The 22,613-nt window shown below is 39.8% G+C and overlaps 1 protein-coding gene across 1 annotated transcript; it reads right to left on the reverse strand.

Annotated features, from left to right (window-relative positions):
• Positions 1-840: 840 nt before the first annotated feature.
• Positions 841-21,964, reverse strand: klhl24a (kelch-like family member 24a). The gene is made up of 8 exons (XM_054768158.1): positions 21,703-21,964; positions 17,265-17,380; positions 16,342-17,186; positions 13,241-13,425; positions 10,789-10,907; positions 5,932-6,120; positions 4,545-4,733; positions 841-4,474 (listed from the first exon to the last, which is right to left on the reverse strand). Exons 2-8 carry the CDS (start codon positions 17,337-17,339, stop codon positions 4,274-4,276), a joined length of 1,803 nt encoding a protein of 600 aa, XP_054624133.1. The 5' UTR covers positions 17,340-17,380; positions 21,703-21,964; the 3' UTR covers positions 841-4,273.
• Between the last annotated feature and the right edge of the window lie 649 nt (positions 21,965-22,613).

A 22,613-nucleotide genomic window follows, 5' to 3' on the forward strand; every position in this document is an offset into this window, starting at 1 on the left:
TTCAAATTGTTTACAAATTGTTTATATTTTGTTGTAGAAGTCTGATCACCTTCTGGTGCCCTTGGATATATACAATCCTCCTTCTTGGCAGTCAAATTCATCCATTCATTCAGGAGAGCATAAAATTATTATATATAATTGAACAGTTTGACTTGCTGCTCTCTGGTGCTGCTGTAAAAAAAACACCAAAAAAAACAGCTGGCTTTTCCTCTCTATGGAAGAACAACATTGACGAGCATCTCCCAGCTCACGCACGCCCCGACCGCTTCAGGATGAAACAAACACTGCCTGCGCCTCCGCGTATAACATTTCTATGTATTTTATTGTCCAAATACATCCGACTTTTTGTTTGTCAGCATAACACCAATAATATCATGTTGCAGAAACATTTATTATACACCATGACTTTCTACAGCCTGTTTTAATGTAAGTGAGAAGTCGTTATTCTTGCTAATCAGACAATAAAAAACACAGAAATGTCAAAAATCAAATGCATTCATACTCAAACTCACCAGGAGGGCGATCGGACTTTTATAACAAAGTACCAGAACTTTCCCAGGCAAAGGAAAAGTTCATACACAGTATTTACTTCATATACAGTACAAATAGGAGGTAAGAGCACAAATGTTTTTCAGTTTATAAAAAATAAATAAATACATGGGTCTAAGAATGATCTGAAAACATTTTGTTAACCAACGTGTATTAAGGGGGTACCCTTACAAATCCAGCACTGTTATTATAAATATACATTTTATGTAATTGAGCAGACACCAACAGATTATCGCTGTAATGTACACGATAAGCGGTGCAAAATGAATGATAAAATACTACGTATTTGGTACAGAAAGAAAAACTTTATTGATGTTTCTTGTACACAACTCAATAGTTACAAAAATCTTAAAACAGCACATCATACATACATAGTGTAGTAATGGTTCATATTAAAAAAATAATCACTATTGCCCAACTGGTTTATCCCTTAAGAGGCACATTATTAAACAGTTAAGAGCCCATCAGCACTCATGTTGGCTTCTTACTCCATTCAAATCGAAATGATTTTGCACATGGTGTGAAAAATACAATGACACACAATCCCACAAAAACACACAAATGCTAAAAAAAAAAAGTAAATGTTGTTAAAGCAAAACGTGTATGAAAGCTGAAATAAAAAAAATAATCAATCAAATTAGAATAAAATAACAATGGAGGACATGTTTTTTGTGTCCCATTTGAGTAAATACTCAGTGAAATCCCAGACACACACACACAAACACTACTTTTATTCTTGCAAAAGTGATCACCATCCTTGCTACTTTACTACTTTGTTGCCTCGTTGTTGGCGTCCTGTGTGATTCTAACTATGGCGGGTGATTGAGTCTGTTAGGAAAAACTGGAGGATGATGTTTTTGGCCATGTTTAAATAGCCAAGTCAACTGTTCTTGTATGTATTAACCATAGTAGACTGCGGTAGACAGGAGGCGCTATCAGGGCCCTTCACGATATGTCACAAATAACATTTACTGATACAGTAAGAAAAAAAAATCATCTACTGTCATCTACTCTTTCAAAGTGCACAATTGGGGCTCTCGGTTAAATACAAAAAATTTGCAACCATGAAGAGATACATTTAAATACAAGAAAAAATATAAGTTCACAGCAATGTCTTGTCTATCAACACCTATTGTAAAAACGTTTACTGACCTTAAACCACACCGTTCAATAGCCCTCATTCACAACCATTTGGATGTGTAGAAGAATTGGTGAACTGTGTGGGACTGATTCAGATTAATCATGATTTAAAACAAATGACTCAAAACGGGGTGCGCTACTGGCTGTAGACAGCACAGGCGCTGTTGATTCAGTCTCAACTCCTTTCCACAATATGATGGGAAGTTCAGCCCCGAGTCTAACGCCTCAAGGGCATGGAAACAGGAGTTCAGAACATTCAGGGAAAGATTTTTGGATCCTATTAAAAATATTAGTTTGAAAAAAAAAAAAACACACCAATGAATTGATTTATACAATAGTCCCTCGTCTATCGCGGTTAATTGGTTCCAGACCCGGCCGTGATAAGTGAATTTCAGCCAAGTAGGATTCCTTAATTATAAATGGAATATTTTGGTAGTTAGAGCATCAAAACTGTTTACACCCTTCTAAATATGGGCGCTATGATTTCCGCATTAACGGAATTGGCAAAAAAACGGAATTCACTGTTAAACGCGGAATCTTACGGAAAGTTGCATAATGTGGATGAAATGTCATTGTGAGGACAGGGAATGTTCGTCTGGAGAAGTATTTCCTTGGAGGACTACTCAATCGTGGTGACAAACCTGCAATAAAAGCCTGCACTTGTATGCTTCACCTACAGACACCTAGTGACCAGTTAGAATACTGCATATCACAATTTGAATGTGTCCTCTTATAATGCCTTGTATTTGAATTTTAGCTATTTTTATGCTTGAAAATGCTTAATTAAAAAAAATACGTAAAATTTCATTAAATATGATTTTTTTTTACTAATAGGTCATATTCAAGGATGAAACGGCATGATTTATTAATTCATACTCTATATGTTTGAAAAAACATGAGAGTGAAGCCGCAAAATTCGAACCGCGATGTGGCGAGGGACGACTGTATTCTTTATTTACAACCTACTTAATTCATTTAGTGCCCATCCCTACTTAGCACTGCTACACATCACCGTAGCTGACTAGTAAACCCACAAACACACATGGAGGTATCTACGGTTACCCCGAGTTATGTCTTTAAAAGCAAGTGCCCGTGTCAAAGGTGCCAGCCTTAGTGAAGTGTTAACAGGAAGCAGCCACTGCAACCTAATTCATTCAAATGTAAGTCACACAAATGCAGCAACTGTATGTACAGGCAGTATCTTACCAAAAAAGACCTCTTACATCTAATAAAACAATCCTCATGCCCACTACACTACTAAACAATGGCTAAATCTATGAAGTATACATACATAATACATATAAAAAAAACACATACCTTAATTAATATAACTATAGCAGTAAGAAAGAGCTTAATATGAATGATAATGCTGCAAAATAAAGGCTAAAATGCCAAAGTAAGTGGCAAAGGGATATGGATTATCTAAAAAGGGAAGAATTACCATAAATATGCAATATTTATACATTTTATTATTGTGTATTGCATATCAGCATGGAGTGCAACAAGGACAGTCTACCTCTGTTGTCTTTTTGTCTTAACTCATTTAAAAAAAATCTTTAGCACATACGAAATGAAACTAAATCCTATTATTTTTATCTGCCACAGGCTGCTTGTCTGGGAGTCAAATATCTATCTATCTTGCATTATTATATATTAAAAATACCTGTATAATTTTAAATCATTTGAAAAACTAAGATGTGGCAATACAGTACTTATGACGCTTTACCACTTTCCATTAAGAAAATCATTAGATTTTTGTTTAATTGTACCCTTTATTGACACTGATATGAATTGTATTGTATTGTATTGTATTGCCGGATTTTGTTGTATTTATTACTGTTATGATTGCATACTTCGGCCCATTTCTTAATACACTCCTGATCAAAACTTTAAGACCGGTTGAAAAATTGCATCAATTAGTTTTTTGTTTTTTTTTCCAATTTATTGCAAACAAGCATTAAAGTGAAATAAGCTATTCATCATCTGATCAAAAGTTTAAGACCACAGCCTTTAAAAGCAAAAATGTGGATTCAATGTCATTTTCTGTCAGGCATTCCCACTGTCATGATCTCTTTATGGCAACAGCAAAAATTACATTTTGCACTGTTGGATCTTGAGGAGGTTCAAAGTAGAGCTTCAAAATGCAAAAAGAAGAAATGGTAAAAAAAAAAACTGAGTAAGCAATAAATTCACTTTTTTTGTCTCACTCCCATAAGATCCTCCTACAGGTCTTTTTTGATGAGGAGTGTATATGCTGGAGTTGATGTTTCCTGAATGACTCCTGTGCATTGATGTCAATTAGTGGGACAAGAACTAGTGTTAAAGAGGACAGCTGTACAAGAAGGTGCAAACAATAAACTTGACTTTTCTTTGGAGTTTTTGAGGCTATTAATAACGCATGGCCACTAATATGATTACATACAGAGAAACTATCATAGCTAAAGGTTCACAGCAGTGCAATGCTACATGATACTGCGAGAAAATAAATTAACTGAATAACGGGTGTGATGTGATGAAGTGTGTCAAAGAGCCCAAGCTTCTTTTAACTTGTGCAGTAATATCATGTAAGCGCCTCTGTTTATGGTCATGGCCTGTGGTACTTGTCATTGAAGCGATGGATCGTTACACAGCCATGGTAAGAGATGCACCGTGGCATCGCTGCCACTCCTGTGATGATGCCCGTTGCTGGGTCGTAGCACAGGATGGTGTCCGTCGCTTCGCCGTTCTCGCCCCGGCCGCCCAGGATGAAGATCTTACCGTTACACACGGACATGCCACAGCTCTCCTGTAAGCAAAAAACAACAGCAATTAGGTTTCAATGAACAAATTGTGCGCACAGCAAATGTCCTACATACCTGTTTGGCAAACGTGTGTACCACATGCATCCAGTAATCCTCTGTGGGGTCATAGCAGAATATGGACTTGGTGAGACCGCCGCACACGTAGATGAGGTTGTTGAGAGAGACGGCGGTGATGCAGCGCTTGGCGATGGGGATGCTGGCTCGTAGCAACCAAGAGTCTGTCTCTGGATCGTAGCACTGGACCTGGGGTGTGCAGTCAATTGATGCCGATGTCAGTTGGAGACAGTGTCAACAAATACCCTATCAAGTCCAACATACAGTGAGACCCTGAATAAAAGAAAAGCACTCTTTTTCAAGGATATCCTTTAAGACACGGGTCTTAGACTAGATTTTGTGGGGCCCGACTTGATCTCAAAGTTTAGTGTAAGTGAGGCCCGCGCACCCTGGGAAAGATGAGAGGGACTTTAGCTTGCTTAAAGGAAGCAGCTCATTAATTGGGCACTCACAGTAAGCTTGTCACACAGTGAAGTGAATAGAGGGATCTCGAGACAGAACGCTAACTACAATCATTGTGCCAATGCAAAAATGACAGCGTAAGATTAAACAGGTAAGTAAACACACACAGAGCAACTAGTACTTCGACTATGAGCATCACTCCCGTTGCTGAGAGTGCTTCCAGCTCCCCAGCATGCTTTAGGCATTTGTTCTGTTAAAAGTTCTGTGTTTAGAGTTAACATAGTTATTTGTTCTCCACTAGTAGCAGTAGTTGCCCTTTGTATGTTCCCTTTCTTGCCCTGTTGCGTGTTAAGTTGCTGTGTGATGGTTACAGCGTTACTGTTATGTTGACTAATGACCTCCGTGATTCTGGACTGTATACTTGATGAGGCCCGGCCCCACCCAGACTCTACCTCCAGCGACCCCCCCAGTGGAGTTGAGTTGGGTTTGAGATCTCTGCTTTAAGACAAAACCAAATAAAAAATTTCTGTTCTTTTAATCATGTTTTCAATAGCAACCTGGGAAATTTGGATAAAATTAGCATCATGACTCCTCCTCTATTGTTTGCTAAATTGCCAAACCTGCCTCTGTGTCATGGCTGCAGGTCACTGGAGCATGTGAGTGACTGGAAGAAAGGCTCTGGCTCATTTATGGAGAAGCCGTTGTGGCACCACCTTCTGGTTTCTATACATCTCTTGATCCCAAATATAAGCTGAGACTTTTTTTAGGGTCTAGTCTTATATTTGGTACACACACTGGACATTTCATTAGGAACACCCACACGCTCTAATGCACACCTTGACACACTAACATATCTACTTCTCACATTGTCGTGCCTTGAAGGCGTAATCATAATCAAAAGAGCTTAGCTGCGACAAAAAGGCACCGCAGCTGTCATCACTAAGTGTGTGCTTAAGGAAGGGAGGCAAACATCTGCACTTCCCACCTTGTCTGAACAGGTGTTGTCATCGGGCCCTCCTCCTATGACAAAGAGTTTTCCGGCACAGCTAGCCACGGCTGGAGAGCTGACCGCTTCTTTTAAGGGAGCCACCTCTGTCCAGCGGTTTGAGAAAGAGTCGTAGCACTCCACGCTGCTAAGACGGCTCTGACCATCGTAGCCACCCACGGCGTAGACCTGAGGACCCACATACACATACAGTACAGGAGACACATCAGCTTTAAACACAGAGCAAGAGTGCTGTTTTATGGCAAAGTTCAAACACAAAGAGCTCACCTAATTATAAAGGTGAACATGTGTGAAAAGAGAACCAGTCTATCTGGTGTGGAGAGGAAAAAAATGACGCACTGCTTCCAAACACACAATCACTGAATGACGTCTATAAACTCCAGCATACAGGCTATTGTTAATGGCTAACCTTGCCATTTAGCATGACTCTCACAGACAATATGTCTTCAACCATTGTGCTGTATAGACATATGTCTTGGAGTGCCCATAAAACATTTTACTGGCACAAAAAAACTAAGCAGCAGCTTGTCACCGCCACTACATAAATTTGCACAATCTAATGGTGGCAAACACTAGAAAAACTGCTGATATGAATTTATAAAAATGAGAAGTAATGCTTCATGTCTGACGCAATCGAAACCCCTCATGCTCTTCTCGTCCTTCCGATGCAAACGAGTACTAAGAGGCACAAAGAGGGGAAGAGAAAAACTGTATGGAGGAGGAAAAAAACGTCAGGGAAATGAGAGCAAATGTACGTTGAAAACAGGTATTTCCATTTTACGCCTGACTGAATCACTGCCTATGGTAAGTTTGGCAGTTAATGAGGTGTTTTACATGTGCTGATGACAACACAAAATGTAACTCACATCCATAGAGAGCACGCAATGTTTGGCTCAATGCCATCTTTGTGCCAAACCTCTTCAATTAAACCTGAAATGTTGACTACTTTATTTGAAATCCATTGTGGTGATATATAAAGGTAAAATCATTTTTAAAAAGGACTTATTGAAACAATTGTCCAAACACTGCACTTTTAGACCTATGTAGTTGAAGGCGGAGAGAAAGTAACTGCAAGGGAACATGAAGGGATACAAACAAATACAGGAGTGAAAATAGACAATGAGCGACAAGAGCAGCCGTCCTCAAGCGCAGACATGGCAGGGACATGACCCGCAACAGAGGATCATAGACAGGACAGATAGGTGTTTATGTGCTGTGACCAGCCAGTGTGAGGTCTGTAAGTGCACACATGCTGCCTATGTAAACACTGTAAAAATATATAAAAGTGAATACAAGCAACAGTCATGTGAAAACATTTGTGGCTGGTGATTCAGCTAAACATCCTAAAGTTACAACGGGTGTCTTATAGAGTGCATAAAGCTGTGTGAGAAATGTTAAAGTCAATCGCACTTATCGGGTCAAACTTTGGTATTTAATAACCGTGGCCATGTTGTGTGTTTGTCAGCACAGGCAACACAGAGTGCACATTTTGCTGAATTTTCACCCTTTTGTGCGCAGCAGTTCACGAGTAGAAGAGTTAGATTACACAAACAAATTCATAGAGCCATGTGAAAAAATTAGGCCACCCCATTTGGTGTACATAAGCTTGTTTATAACACGCAGCCTTCTTCGAGCCTGCAAGGTGTGCAGTCCGCACTGCATCTCATAAATGAGGAAATTACATGAGGAAATTAATTGAGGAAATGAGCATACAAGGAAGGGAATTATTAATGTGGAAAACTAACCCCACAAATTTACTGAATATCCTAAAATAACAGATGATAGTACACATGTAATATAGCTTTTGCACTTGAAGCTGTTAAAAGGAGCAAAATCATTTCACTAAAAAGCTGGAACAGATACGGAAACGAGCATAAAAGTGAAGCAAAGAGCACATGTGTGTGGCAGACACAGGAAATAGTCAAGAGACATGAACCTCCTTCCCTGGGAGTAAAAGGAATGTGTCTCTCCAGGAATAATATCTATGTGTGCAAGCACTAAAGCTGTGTACAACCTGCTTGTGACTTTTAATGTTTACAACAAGAGACATTCCAAAAAAAATAACAGGATTAACACGAAATGAAAACCATGCCTTTCTATGAACAAAGCCCTCTAAAATGGTCTACGCAGTAAACAAGTGTGTGAACTTGCACATACTTAAGGACAAACACAAAACATGTGTAAAGCGGTGGCCAGCCTCAATCTAAGCGTCTTTTTTTTCCACCATTGTCTTTGGCAGATAATTACAACCTCTGTTGAGTTGCACATGCCAATGCAATACAAGTGGTCAGTAATGTTTTAAATGATCTTGTTGTTTACAACCACAAATGCTTGGTCATGTAGATGAACACGTCTATCCAGTTCAGGACATAACAACAAATATGTAAATAGTTTTTATTTTATTTCATTTAAATAAATTAGTTTTACATAATGCATAACAGTGATAACACTGAAGCACATTATACTTACCTCTGCTGCATACTGTATGCGTTGCATTACACGTACATATGCAAATGCAGCAGAGCAAACACATGATGAGGCCTAGCTAGAATGCAACCTGCAGGCATGAGAGATGGGCACAGAGCCAAGAAACGTCTGGTGCCCTAAAACAGGAATGTCCACCTGGCCTTGCATTGGGAGACTGTAAATAGCACAGCGAGGCAGAGAGATTAGGCATCGCATCACGTGTATCCAGATTTCAGTCCAAAAGGTTTTCAATGCAGGATGCTGGATTTGTGTGAGAAGTCAATAATTGGATGAGGGGGCTGGCCTTTAAAACTATCTTTGGGATCATGCTGTGGTAAACGTCTACAATCCAGAGGCATTTTGGTAAAGCCACATTAACTTGGATTTGTATGAGAAATTTCAAGTCAATCCGACCTAATTAGTGAGACGTTTCAAACTTTCAAGTCAGAGTTAGTGATTGAAGGGGGTGGTCTTCTAAGCTTAGTAGCCTTGGCATTCAATAATCGTGTAGACCTGCCAACCTTGAAGAAATGTATAGAGTCTTACTACTCCCACCCCCAATTTGAGAAATGTTTTTTTGTAAAAAGGCTAAAAGAAACTCATACATATTTCAAGAGAATGCTTTATTATTATTATTATTACTAGTTATAATATGAACATTTCAGCCTTTCCCGTTCTTCTTTTTACTAAATTTTTTTCCATTTTATTTATCCACCTCTATATCCATTTTCTATGCTGCTTAGCCAAACTAGGGTCGCGGGCGTATGCTGGAGCAGCTGACTTTGGCCGAGAGGCAGGGTACACCCTGGACTGGTCGCCAGCCAATTACAAGGCACATGTATGTATGTATGTATGTATGTACTTTATTTAACCCACAGCGGGGAAATTTACTTGTTACAGCAGCAAGCAAGCAAGATACGCATGTAAAGAGTACAGTGTACAAGAGTACATATAGACAAACAACCGTTCATACTCACATTCATACACATTAATTCATACTGAATTCTCCAATTCACCTAACATGCATATTTTTGGACTGCAGGAGGAAACCGGAGTACCCGGTGAAAACCCACGCACGCACGGGGAGAACATGCAAACTCCACACAGAGATGCACAAACGGAGATTCGAACCCAGATCTTCCCGATCTTCCTCATCTCCTGACTGTGTGACCAACATGCTAACCACTAGGCCATTTTTTAAAGTTTCTTTTGTTTCCACAAATGTGCTGCAGGCCAAGAAAAAAAACGAGCCACGGGCTACAAATGGACATCCCTGCTTTTATAGATCTTTGTCAGAGTTGAGAGCGTGACGTGACGCCGACTCTGTGAGCAACCACAACTATCGTTGACTATTTAGCTTGTTAGCTTCCCATCACGAGCAAACGATGGCAATTAAATAGACAAGGGTAGTGTTACTGCTGCTGGAACGATTCAATGCATGACAACAGTCAAAAGATCGAAAATCAAAGGAGAAGGTGTTTGCGGAGGTGGGCTGTCCACCCTCTGAACGAGGAAATAATGCACTACACAATGACCAATCACAGCCTTGACGGTCAGCGTCGCTGCAATTCAAGGATTTTTTTGAAGGTGCATGTCAAGCTACGTGCAGAGACTGAACAATGAAATTGAAACCGGCAAAATGCAACAAAATGCGCACCTACAGCTAAGCATACATGTGTATTCAAGGGTCAAAATACAGGCCTTTTACAAAACAATGCATACAGTACATGTTGGCAGGTTGGTGCTTGTTGTTGAAATGTCTTGTCAAATACACTTATGATGTGTAATGAATGGATAGGCAAATGTTGCAATTTTGGTATTTCTTAACAGTGGAATTTTGTGATTCTCTTGGTTTTTGATGAAAGAAGCAAAGAGATGGTGTACACCTTGAAACAATGAATATTGTTGTTCCTCGTGACAAGTTGCCCTTATGGTCCAACATGACTGATAAGCAGAAAGCTGGCTATTGACACAGGTGACTGGAATTTAGAGTGACTTCCTATCTGCCAGTCAAGAACAGTGACTTGATCATTAATGTCAATCATGTAGGAGGAGAATGGTATGTTTAAAACCAAATTCCTACATGTCTGGAGGTTGAGGGAGTATATGGAGCACTTCTTTTTGAGCGTTGGAGGTGTGACTAGCACTTAAAAGTAGACTAAAAGCATTCTAGTGACTTCCCAACAGGTTAGCCTTCAAGTTCATTGTAAATGTAAATGCAGTCACTCATGACTACAATAATTCCATTCATCTTAAAGCACGTACTACTTATTAGTGTTCAGACCACGCATGCTAGAATATGCTACATTGACAAAGGTGCTTGATCCACAATTTGTATTTACACCATAAGCATGTTAAAAAGTCACTCACTTTGCCCAGCAGGACGCCCATCTTGTGTCTCCACCGTCCTTTGTTTAAAGAAGCCACTCTGATCCACAGGTTGAGTTGGGAGTTATACATCCACACATCCCTGCTGTTGATGCGACCACCTGTACAACAGACAACATTCTGATTCTTTGTATTTTAGAATCATTTGAAAATCAGACAAGACTTACTATTTCATCTGAAACAAGTGAGAAGTTAAAAATTCTCTCATGAGTATCTTATCAAAACTTTTTCCTCCTTACCTAAACAGTTTGAAAGGTGCAAACAAAGGTCAACTATATGACTCTGTGCAAAAATGTACTGTAAGAAGTTACAGAATAACTGTATTTGTCAGTAAATCACCACGTGAGCCTGACGTGCCCTTGAAGAAGCCCCTCATCCTATAAAACATAACATCTTTACTACTCTATTTCTAAGAGTGGACCGCTTTGAATCATTTAAAAACAAACTCTTTGTCAGTCAGTGGCACGTTAAAATAACACTGAATTAAAATGTATTTTCTGAAAAATCAATGCAGAATTACCAGTAATAGCTTGTTTGACATGGCTAAAAGGTTGTTTTTATGACACTATTAGTAGTAAATGACAGCATGCATCCATGCTTATATAGCTGCTGTGTCACCAAAGAACCAGACAGTCTACTCTTTCTGAATTTCAACAATTTGCGAAAAAGTCAGACAGTGGACTTCAAAAGGTAGCCTTGTAATCTTAAAAGGGCGGACATGGTGCATTTTCTCATTAAAAACATGATTCATCCAGTTCACCTGGAGATGAACTTAGGCAATAACAAAGAAGAAGTTCTGCCATTTGTCTGACTATTTATGATGCACACCATTTCTTTGAATCTTAATAGTTCTTAAAAGAATGTTCCGGATGCAAAGGGTTATTGTTGCCTGAGGAGATACAGTGAGTACAACCCTCACATTTCAGCAACCCAAGTGAAGGGATCATGCTCTTCTTTAGAATGTCACAATTCATGTTAGAATTCATGCTTCCCTCAGTGAACCGCAGCTCCAGCCGGCCAGCAGCACCCATGCATCTCCAGACCTTAATACTACCAGACTCATGCTTAACAGTAGGTAAAAAACAACCTTGACTTGACCAGCTATCTTGACAATAATGGCCGTGCATTGAGGATTTTCAGTGGATAGTAAATCTATACTGCTATACAAGCTGTACACTGACTACTCTAGTATATCCAACTTTCATTTCTATATCGTTGTCCTTTGGGTAGATATACTGTAATAAAAAAGCTGCTTACACAAGCCGTAATCACTTTTGCGAGATACTATAACTATATCTAACGTATGAGCTACACAACTGTGGTATTCAAATGTGCATATGTTGTTATGTTTGATAAAGTCTTGATAAAGTGCAGTGCATGGTTTGAGGTGTTGCAGTGACTGTCAAGAGTTGTCGTCCTGGGAGAGAAAGCATGACTGGTTCTAGATAAACACTTGCTATATTAGACCAGAGCTTACTGCAGCTGTGCAGAATGAACTAGAGGCGCCCCTACAATTTTATTTACTCCAGTTACAGAGGAGAGGGGCACATAGGCAGTGTGGTGGAGGTTGGACAAATGGAGTAAAGTTGGAAGTACAATAATAAGAGTGGTTATGAAAATGGGTCAGTGAATGTGTGTCTGTGAGATGAAGAGAAGGGGGGAGGAGTGTGTTGACTTTTCCAGGCGGGGTCTGAAGGGTAGATAGACGGTGAACACGTGAGGACTTGGCACTGAGACCATAAAAAAAAAAAAAACGTAAAAAGAGCATAAACACAACAGCTCCTTTTTCACCTTCTTCTTTACAACTCTCAACTACTGCTGTTTTTTTTTGTCCCGCACGTTTACAGCTTATGCTGGGCATGTTTGAGCATGACCTATCTTTCAACACACATTTACAATATGGCATATTCCTGAGGAAGAAAAAAATTCGCTTCCAAGGTCATACTGTAAAAACACTGAGAAGAAGAAAAACATTGCGAGTTTGGCTCAAAAGTTACAGTGAATGATGTCATGCTAATTTAGGTGTGTTTGTCACTAAGAGGGCTGACACCATTTTTGGTCCAGGCTAGTTTCCAACAGCCAAGGGAAATGAAACCGCAAATAGCAAATATACCAAAACATTATATAAATATTCATCCTATTTAATGGGAGAGATGGAAGCCCTACTACAGAATGTAGCGGGCCATTAATGGAAGTCTGGAGAGTGCATCTAAATGTTTCTGTCATATTTTCCTTTGATTCAAGCGGATTCAAGGTAAAAATAACCCATGACAGAAAGTCATCGTGGCAATTCAGTTGGGAGGCCCCACATACACAGATACCAAGTAAATACCTTGTAGTATATGAATTATTATGTAGATTTCATTGTGACAATCATTTCATATTACCAACATCTAGATTTTGTTGATGCTCCAGCAAAAAGCATTGCTCTTACCTGACACCAGAATATCATTGCGGAGGGCGCACACGGCGTACTCTGACTTGGTGAACTCAGGCAGTTTGGCCAGTGACTTCCACTCGCCGGTCACTGGATCATAGCACTCTGTGTAAGGCAGATTAAAGCCTCCCACCCTTTCGCAACCACCGACCACCACTATCACCTCAGAGTAGCCAGTCGACCTACAAGAAAGAAAACTGTTTCAATACACATAACAGACTAGTACTTTTGCCTGCATATCATTCCGTGGAAGGCTCCAGCATACCCGCGACCCTAGTGAGGACAAACGGCATAGAAAATGGATGGATGGATGGATCATTCCGCGGAATGAAGTACGCAAACAGAGAATCCCATGCATTGGTGATTCAGTGTTGTTGTGTTATTAATACACTGTGTGAGTCCTACTGTGTTTGTAACGTGTCTTTATTACAAAACGTGCCTGTTAGCCTACTCTCAACTCCCAGCCGGAAGTCAAGGTCCCCCGGCTCCGTCGCCCCTCTGTTTCCTCAATATCGGTTGACTCTGTAGTTCTTTGCTAACTAACACAGTTACACCACAAGCCTCTGCTAACCCACTGTGGAACCAAAGAAAGTTGCAAATGGCTGATAAGGAGGTGAGAAACAAATTCAAGAAAGAAGTCTTACAAAACTCTCCCTTTCACTCCTCCCCCTCCGCTAATCTTTGCCAACGAAAGTCTTCAGTAAAAATAAAAGTTAAAAGACATTAAATCTTCATTTATCCATTGTATTCATCATTTATATGTGTTTCTGATAGTTTTGTGCATGTAAAACTAATTATTTTCTATAAAATGTGTTTTGTGTTAGCACTTTTGGGTGTTTGGAATAGAGTAATTGGATTCATTTTTTGATTCAGTTTTCGTACAATTCAGTTTTCAGCAGACCCTTTGGAACGAAATAACAAAAACCAAGGTACCACTGTGTTTTAAATGAGGTCCCACAATAGTGTATTTGAAGTCTGCAGCGCCAAAATATAGCCTTGGCGCTGGAATTTAGACTTTTAGTACGCCATTGTTCACTTTATTTACTTTTTATATTAGTAGTATTCACTTGAATTCTGCACTTTTCCAACATCATAGATACCATATATCACATACAACAAGATAAAAAGGAGTAGGCTTTATTTTAAGATGTGTAGCAAAGCCTGCTTTTTTATACAGCTGTTCTCCATGAAGACATGTAAGAATTAATTGTATTTTAAAGCTGACTACGGCAATAACACACACACACACGTGCACATTTAGACAGATTTGTTATGACAGGGAAGACAGCTGTCGTTCCTACAAGAGTAGCTTCACTTATCTCCAAGCAAAGTTCAGTTTCAAGGGCTGCTATCAACCTCAAGCGCAACAAAAACAAAAGGCTACATTTCCACATGATCACATAGCTTGAAATTGCTGCATGTATTGAATACATGAATGAGTCAGTCCAACATAAGCGTAGCTCATCTTAAAATGTCTGTTCACATGATATTGTCTGGATGTCCTGGAAGCTTCCCAAGAACACAACAGAGGGAGAGAATCAGGCAACTATGAGCATTGATGCCTTTGGGCAAACAGCATTAAAATGTGGAACCAACCGCCGACTTGGCTTTCTGCTGTGAAGAGATCTGCCTAGATACTAACACAACGCACTTAAAATACATAGCTTGCAGATTTGATCAGTTAGAAAAACTGACACAGCCCCGAGTGAGCCGGTACAGCAGGTCATCTGACTCAATGGAGCAGCTGCTGTGTGCTGTACAGCTGCCCACCATGAGCTGGTTTTGAATTTCATTAATGAGGCATCTCTCAGCACCACCCAGCCTTTGTCCTATCAAACAAACTCAAATGAAAATAACCAAACTAAACATATGGCGAAAAGGAGCAGAGCTGAATTGGCAGCAGGTACAAGACTCAACATTTCCTTGTGGTCGTTTGTTGCATCATGTTATTATTGAGTTCTTTTCTTTTTTTTCCTCAGAGTGTGTGTATGGACATGCCCTGCTTCCTTGTTTAGCAACGTGCTAGCAGACATGCTTGGCACAATAACACTCCCTGTCGCTCTGTCACACGCACGTATACAACAACAACAACACTGCCAGGAGCACGAAGTTGAAGTTGTAACCTCTGGCTATGCAAATGTTAAGCATGTTTTCTTCTCTCTCTCTGACCTCTTTCCACACGGTGGAATGGCGACTTCTTTTCAACGACATCAACATCTGACTACATAACCATAACAGCAATCGTAAATCAAATTAGGTTTAAAAACTACTTCCAAAGGAGTTGAAGTATGTGGGGGTGGGTGTAGTATTGTCTTGATTGCTTGGAATTGATTGTTACTTTTCCAGTTGCAAAATGGAGTGAACTACTTGGATGCAACCAGCAGAGGCGCTATTAGCCAGTCTCAACTAGTTTGCTGTCAACAAGAACAAGAACGTGACATCAGCTATGGAAAGTGGAGCTTTGGAGCATTCACACTATTCCATCTCCTCCGAGAACCCTCATTATGCTCCATACAACACTGGCATAGAAAGAGAAGTTCAGAACATTCAAGGTGATTATCACAGTGCCTTATAAATGATATTCTAAAATAATACGTTTTTTTGTTTCGTGTGTTTATGAAAAAGAATAAATAGAAAAGACAACGCACGTGGACCAAATGCTTGTCCTCACAGTCTTATCCAAAAACATATGTTCACATATTCTACTCTACATATATTTGGGTCATCAATTATGCCATTGTTGTAAAATCAGCAGCCAAAACAACAGTTTTTTATCAGTTTTTATTATTTTTATAAAAACGGTCCCGTGTAAGCAGCCCCATGTATCCAGTGTTTCCCTTAGCATCATATCATTTCAGCGAGTGTACCACCGGTTTCATCTTCTGGATTCTTTTGGAGTCCTTCTATTGATTTATTGAATAACATGTGACAGTTGTCCTACATAGGTGGAGAGGAGCGATCGCATTGAGTTATTCTATGAGTATGTGTGAGACAAGGCCGAAAACTGAGAGGACACAGTGCTATCTATTTATCTATAATTTAGCTTTTGTTTGTTTTTCGAGACCGCAATATAGGTATAACCAAGACGCAAACTTTACCTGCGTGGCCGGGTTCTGGGTGACATCATCTCATTTCCAAGTACATGGTAGCGCCTGGCTTCATGGAGAAGATGGTAGCACTCCGGAGCGTTCTGAATGAGCTGGTCGCCCTCCACAGTCTGTACAAAGTAATTGGGGTGCAAAAGTGGAAGGCGCACGTGGTGTAGCAGAGCTTTCAGCATGGGCTTCCTGTGCTCCACACTGCTGTACACCCATCGCATCACCGCCTCAAACACCATCTCCTCCTTACCGACGGACAGCTCATCGCTGTCGATGTACTCCTCCAGCTCTTCCCTGCATAGGTCTAGGAACTCCTCATGCTGAGCCACCTCAGAGAAGTTGGCCAGAGCGTAACTGCGGCAGCGGCTGGCCAGCTGCTTGAGAGCGTGAGCGTCTGCAAAGCGCTGGATACCGAGGCAGTTGCACGGGTCCAGCTGGTCCTCCAGGAACTTTGCACAGGCATCACGCAATGTGGCGATCTGGAAGAGACTGGAGGTCTCGAAGAGGAACTGGACGTTCTCTGTGGTGATCTTTGCGCGGCCGGTGTAAACATAGGTGAGGAATGAGTCCATGGCTTCGGCCAGAATGCCGTTGATTTCCACCAGCATCTCGCGGCTCTCGCGGTGATCATTGCAGAACATGGCTCTGAAGTAGGAAGAGCAGGCAGAGAGCACGGCACGATGGCACGGGAACTCACGTCCCTGAACGCTGATGACCACGTCTGTAAACAGGCGGCAGTCGCGGAACTCATTGAACACCTGCAGAATGCCCTCGGAGTGGGACGAGCCAGAGCAGAAGTCCAAGACATCCTGGCTAGCTAAGATTTTTGAGTCAACCTCAAATACCTGAGGAAACAAATATGGTTTGGATTTGGAATAAGCCTTTTCTCAGAAGACATAAGACAAACAGACTTTTCAATGCACCTTGCGTTTGACAGCTGGTGAGTCTCTGATGCCAGTGTCCTCCCTGTTCAACCGTCTACCCAGAATCAATACCATGGCTGCAGCCTTCAATGGACGCCTCGGAACCTCTAGACTACCTGAAGACAAAGAAGTATCATTTAACAACAAGTTTACATGACTGCTATAGCAGCATGTATTTTAGAAAGGTGCTTGACAAAGCCAGAAATGCTATTAAGTAGGGGTGTCGTGAAATATCGCGTGATGACATTTCTCGTTTGGAGAAATGTTGTATCGTGTGAACAGGGCAGCCAGAAGCCGATCAGACTGTGAACTATGGCATCGCTACTATGAATGATAATACAGTAATATGGACCATGGCAGGGTGCAAGGCATTATTGGAAGCTCACATTAAGTGCTTTAGGAGCAACTTGCAATCCAACCTACGTCAGTGTTCACAGTGCCAGCTGTGACGTGTGGCTGTTTTTTCCACCTGAGTTGAACAGCTGCTTGCTACTTGTTGATGTCCAAGCAGAAGCTGTAGTAAATCTACATTTGAGATTTTATCAATTTTACTTAAGATTTGTGAAATCAACCCACGTAGATGGTCACACTTGTCCGCACCCTTAGTCATCGAGCAGTTCTTTTGACGCGCATTACATTTCATCTACATGCTTTGCCTGGCTGTCATCACGTTCATGGGCCACATGCTAACTTACTTAAGTGTCACTTCACTTTGCTCTCTTGTTATCATTATAAGAGTTGTGTGTCTATGTTGTTTAACATAAACACGTAGTATATCCAGCTTTAAGATGGTGACGCTATTACAGGGGCCTCCAACAAGTAGCTCGTGGGCTAACAGGCTCGATACTGAAATAGCCATACCTCCAATGCCAGCACTTTACACGCTAAGATCAATTCTCAAAATAAAACATTGTTACGTTGATGTCATTAACAGGAATGCAGTGGAAAGTAACTAAATGAGTGAGATCTTGTCTAAAATTTTATGCAGTTGGTGGGGACTACTTTTTTTCCCGCTTGGGTAAATGCGTAATGCATAACCGCAGCGGCACACTGCTCAGTCAGTCAGTCTCAGTTTATTGAAGCGATGGCCAATCGTAAAAGGAGCCATGTGTGAATTGTGAATATGTTTTCATTAGCAGCAGTGAGTGGGGACTGTTGAAATCATATAATGTTATGACTGTTGAAATCGCATGATTTGATTTCATTTGAAGGCGTATATGAGGCCACCAAAGAGGTCTTCCAGAAGCTAGGGACAGGAACAGGATGGTTAGAGAAGACAGTTGCCATTTATTGTTCAAGTAGTTATCGGTAATACAGTGAAATGAGAGGAAATGTGAATATTTACTTTCCAAGTCGATTTCGGTGTGCACCCCTACATTTTCCGCTTGCGTTCCTAAAATTTTATGTTAGGAGCCACTGTGCTCTTAGTGAAAAAAAGTTAAGTCTGGAGCCCTGTAAGTGCACTTGCAGAATGTATTGAAATAGATGGTCAGAATGATTCATGTCCTGGCCAAATTTAGACATGAAGTGAATTTTATTCCTCAAGAAACAATAAATATGGCAAATATTTTATACTAATATTGACAAACCAATATTAATATAAAATATTTGCCATATTTATTGTTGTTTTAAATTCAAATTTTCATCAGTTATTATTCAAGTTATGCTTGTCTTATTGGACAATTTTAAGAAAGCACAATCTTTTGCACTATTCTAAAGCATCCTAAAAGCATCCTAAGTAACTCCAGTCTAGAATAACCCGGAACAAAAGATTTCAACATGTGAATAGGGAGGTGCAACAGTTCGAGAATAATAAGAAAAACATCTTTTGAAAATTGCCGAGGACAATAAAGGGAGTAGGGGAGGGTCTTTGTAAACCACTGATATAGGACATTCTAATCAATTCTAAATATGGGGAAATTCCGGAATAAATAATGTATTATTGTAAACTATACATGTTAAATTAACACATTCATTTATCCACATCATCACTGGTACCGCTCATGTTGCACACTTAAATTGCACTCTGCTCTAAACATGTATAATCATAAATATTTCAATATATTCGCACCCTCAACATTCCTGTAAATAATGCTATAATTCTGATTCTATTTAACTTCATCAATTGTTTGTCTGCTGCTGTTTTGCACTGCTACACTGTCATTTTTATACTTAGAGTTCTTATACATTTTACTTTTTTATTATTGCACCAACCCACCAGAACAAATTCCTCATATTGTGTGCATTGTACCTGGCAATAAACTTGCTTCTAATTCTTCGTAAAATACGACAATTATGGTGTGTGTAGTGAGCAAATGTGTGGGGTTACTAATATTTTGGTTACCTTGATAGAACAATATTGGAAATGCCTCAGTATGATGAATGTAGTGTTAAATCAATACCTCTGAGAGAGTTTGAATGATAACCAAGCACTATTATCTTTGTAAAGGCACAATTGTTGTTACAGTTGTGCAGGTGTACCTAATGAATTGTCTGGTGAGTGTACACACCAGACACCATGTTCTATAACTTATATGTTATAGAACAGAACTTAGCAACCCGATTGAATCCCTGTGGTACAAACAAAGCACTTAAATAGAAAAAACACAAGAGCAAAAAACACACGAGTGACAGACTGCGGGGTGACGTTCAGATGCCTTGCGTCACTTTTTTTTTTTTTTTTTTTTTTTTTTACAGAGAATTGCTGTTTTAAAAGAGGAATACAGTATCTGTGTTGACACTTCATCCACTGTAGCTCATCACCCTTACGCAAAACAGTTGTGCCCCGAAGCACAATGAGACAGGAGACAGAAAGAGGCGGGAGACCTGTTGGGCAACCATTGGAAGGGCCAACCTACATGTCAGTCAGGTTTGTTTTCAAATGGTGGGGGCAGGGATTCACCAGAGCGGTGAGCATAAACAACTGTAAAACAGCACAGGTATAAACACAATATGCATGACTTAGACCTGAGGCTTGAGCAACATACATTGAGATACATTTTGAGCCTTAAAGTTTAACTTTACACCACATAGAACCAATTATTAGGCTTCAAAGTAACAAAAAAGCATCCCCAAGTTGTACGAGTCAAAAGTACATAAGAAGTTGGATATTTTACATCTCAAAACAGTACAAAAAAAGTACTGTGAATCGTACTAATACTAGTAGTGTCTTTTGTCCAACCATTATGCCAAGCAGGGATGGACATTTGGCTTCATTTCTTTGACTATGGGTAAAACTATCAATCAGTTGTTTGTTTTATATCATGAGATAACCTGTGAGTGGGCTCCTGCTTCCATGCCAGTGTGATAATGAGCAGAATAATAATGCTGCCCTGGAGAATTGAGCCGTAGCGTGGATGTTGCTCAACTTCACATAGCTGACGTCATATTGTGATGATAGCTAAAATAGTTGTGTGAATAGTACTAATGTTACTTCCTGTCTTTTGTCCATCCATTATGCCAAGTTGGGATGGATATTTGATTTAATTTTTTTAATCTTTATGTTTGATATTATGAGAGACTCTCTGAATGTTCTCTCAACTGCTCACAGCTGACATATTTTATACTTCTTAGGACAGCAAACTACTTGACCAAATATCAAAAGTTAGTAGTATAGTTGCCATAGCACTACTTGAATTCAAATATATTTGTCTTATTTAAAATAAAGCTATTCAACAAAATGTCTCACAAGGTATTATTCAATATTTACATCTACATGTGAAGGTCACAATGATATTTGACCTCAATATGACTTCCTCTAAACTGTGGCAATGTAGCCAGCAGCTGATTGATGATATAGGAGTGAGGTCATTTATTTCAGGTTATTTTTAAACTTTGGCTCATGTTCCACACAGTGTTTTTTATGTGCTTAAGTAAGTAAACCTCTCAGCAGCAAGCAAGCAAGCATACAACAAAGCATCTCATCAAGACCTAAGGAGTGGTATGACCACAGCAGCAGACCGACTGACGAAGCACACTAACGATAAAGAAGAGTTTAATTAAGTAGAAAACGATTTGATATCGCTAAATAGAATACATATTTATTTCATGTTGTATTAGAATGTAATCGGTTAGAATATGGTGTTACTGATTATATTCTTATCTGTGAGATACAGTAATTTATAATAAATAAACAACACCTATAAAACTAATTTCAAATCTATACAGTATATATGTGACTCATTTAGAAAAGATCCATTTACATCTTTAAATTACCCAGTTGAATGTTGGTCAGTGTATTGCAATACAGGAAACGTGTGCCTGTCGTAAACAAAGGGGACATGTTTTGCTGACTATTAGCCCTCAACAACACACTCAAAATCAGCGCTGTAATTTGTTTTCACGACATACTGTCAACATTTTAACAAGCCACACCGTTATTATTTTAAAAAAAAATACAAAACACAGAGCACACTCAGTAATGGAAAATACGTATTACCTTAGGAAGGTTTCAAATGAAGCTTCCTGGAGGGAAGTGCTAGAAAAAGTGCTTTCTGGCAAAAAAAAAGGTGCTTGAATATAATTTAAAAGAACTTTCCTGAAAGAATTAACGGACAAAAAAATAAGATGTTACACAGCCCGTACATTTTCACAATAGTCTGAAGCGACAACAAAGAACTCTATCTAGCTAACTGTAAACACAGAACCTATTTATACTTGACAAGGGAAAAAAAAGTTCCTGCCCCATAGCGCCCTCAGCTGCTGTTGGTGATGCCTTTTGGGAAATGTAGTTATCTTGACGTGTCATCGCTCTTTTAACACCAGGCCGTGAACGACACTTCCCAGGAATCCGTGGTTCTCCACGTGGCTGGCTTTTGTTTGCAAACAAAGTCGACTTTTTACAGGAGAAACGCAGCATACAATTTAGCGTTGAAACACAATGTAGCAACACTTTCGAAAGAAAATACAAGTGAGTATGTAGGAATGTGGTCAAATACGCTGTATTGTTGTTACTTATTCAACAATCAACCCAGGTAGCAATGCATTCAGATAAACGCGCGAGGAAGCGGTATGTACTTATGTACTGTACTTTGTAGCAGGTGAACACGTCCTTATAGATAAGGGGAGGAGTCTAGAAAAAAAGGATGTCATAACGTCCTTAATCGTTGCAAAAATATTTCTGAGAGTTCCCCTCTGAGTTCCCTGAAAGGCTTCATGTTTTGAGTTCAGGCTGCCCTCCCCCCTCCACACTCACTGTTTTGGAGAAGAAGTGTGTTGTGCCACAACTGACATAAGCTGCTTTACAAATGCTACACCTACAATGGAACATTGCACAGGGTGGTTGAATGACTACGGAAATCAGGTTAAAATATGTTGTAGCCTTAAAATCAACCTAATAGGTTGTAGAAG

The sequence above is a fragment of the Dunckerocampus dactyliophorus genome, chromosome 2, assembly GCF_027744805.1.
Source record: "Dunckerocampus dactyliophorus isolate RoL2022-P2 chromosome 2, RoL_Ddac_1.1, whole genome shotgun sequence".
NCBI classification, from domain to species: Eukaryota; Metazoa; Chordata; class Actinopteri; order Syngnathiformes; family Syngnathidae; genus Dunckerocampus; species Dunckerocampus dactyliophorus.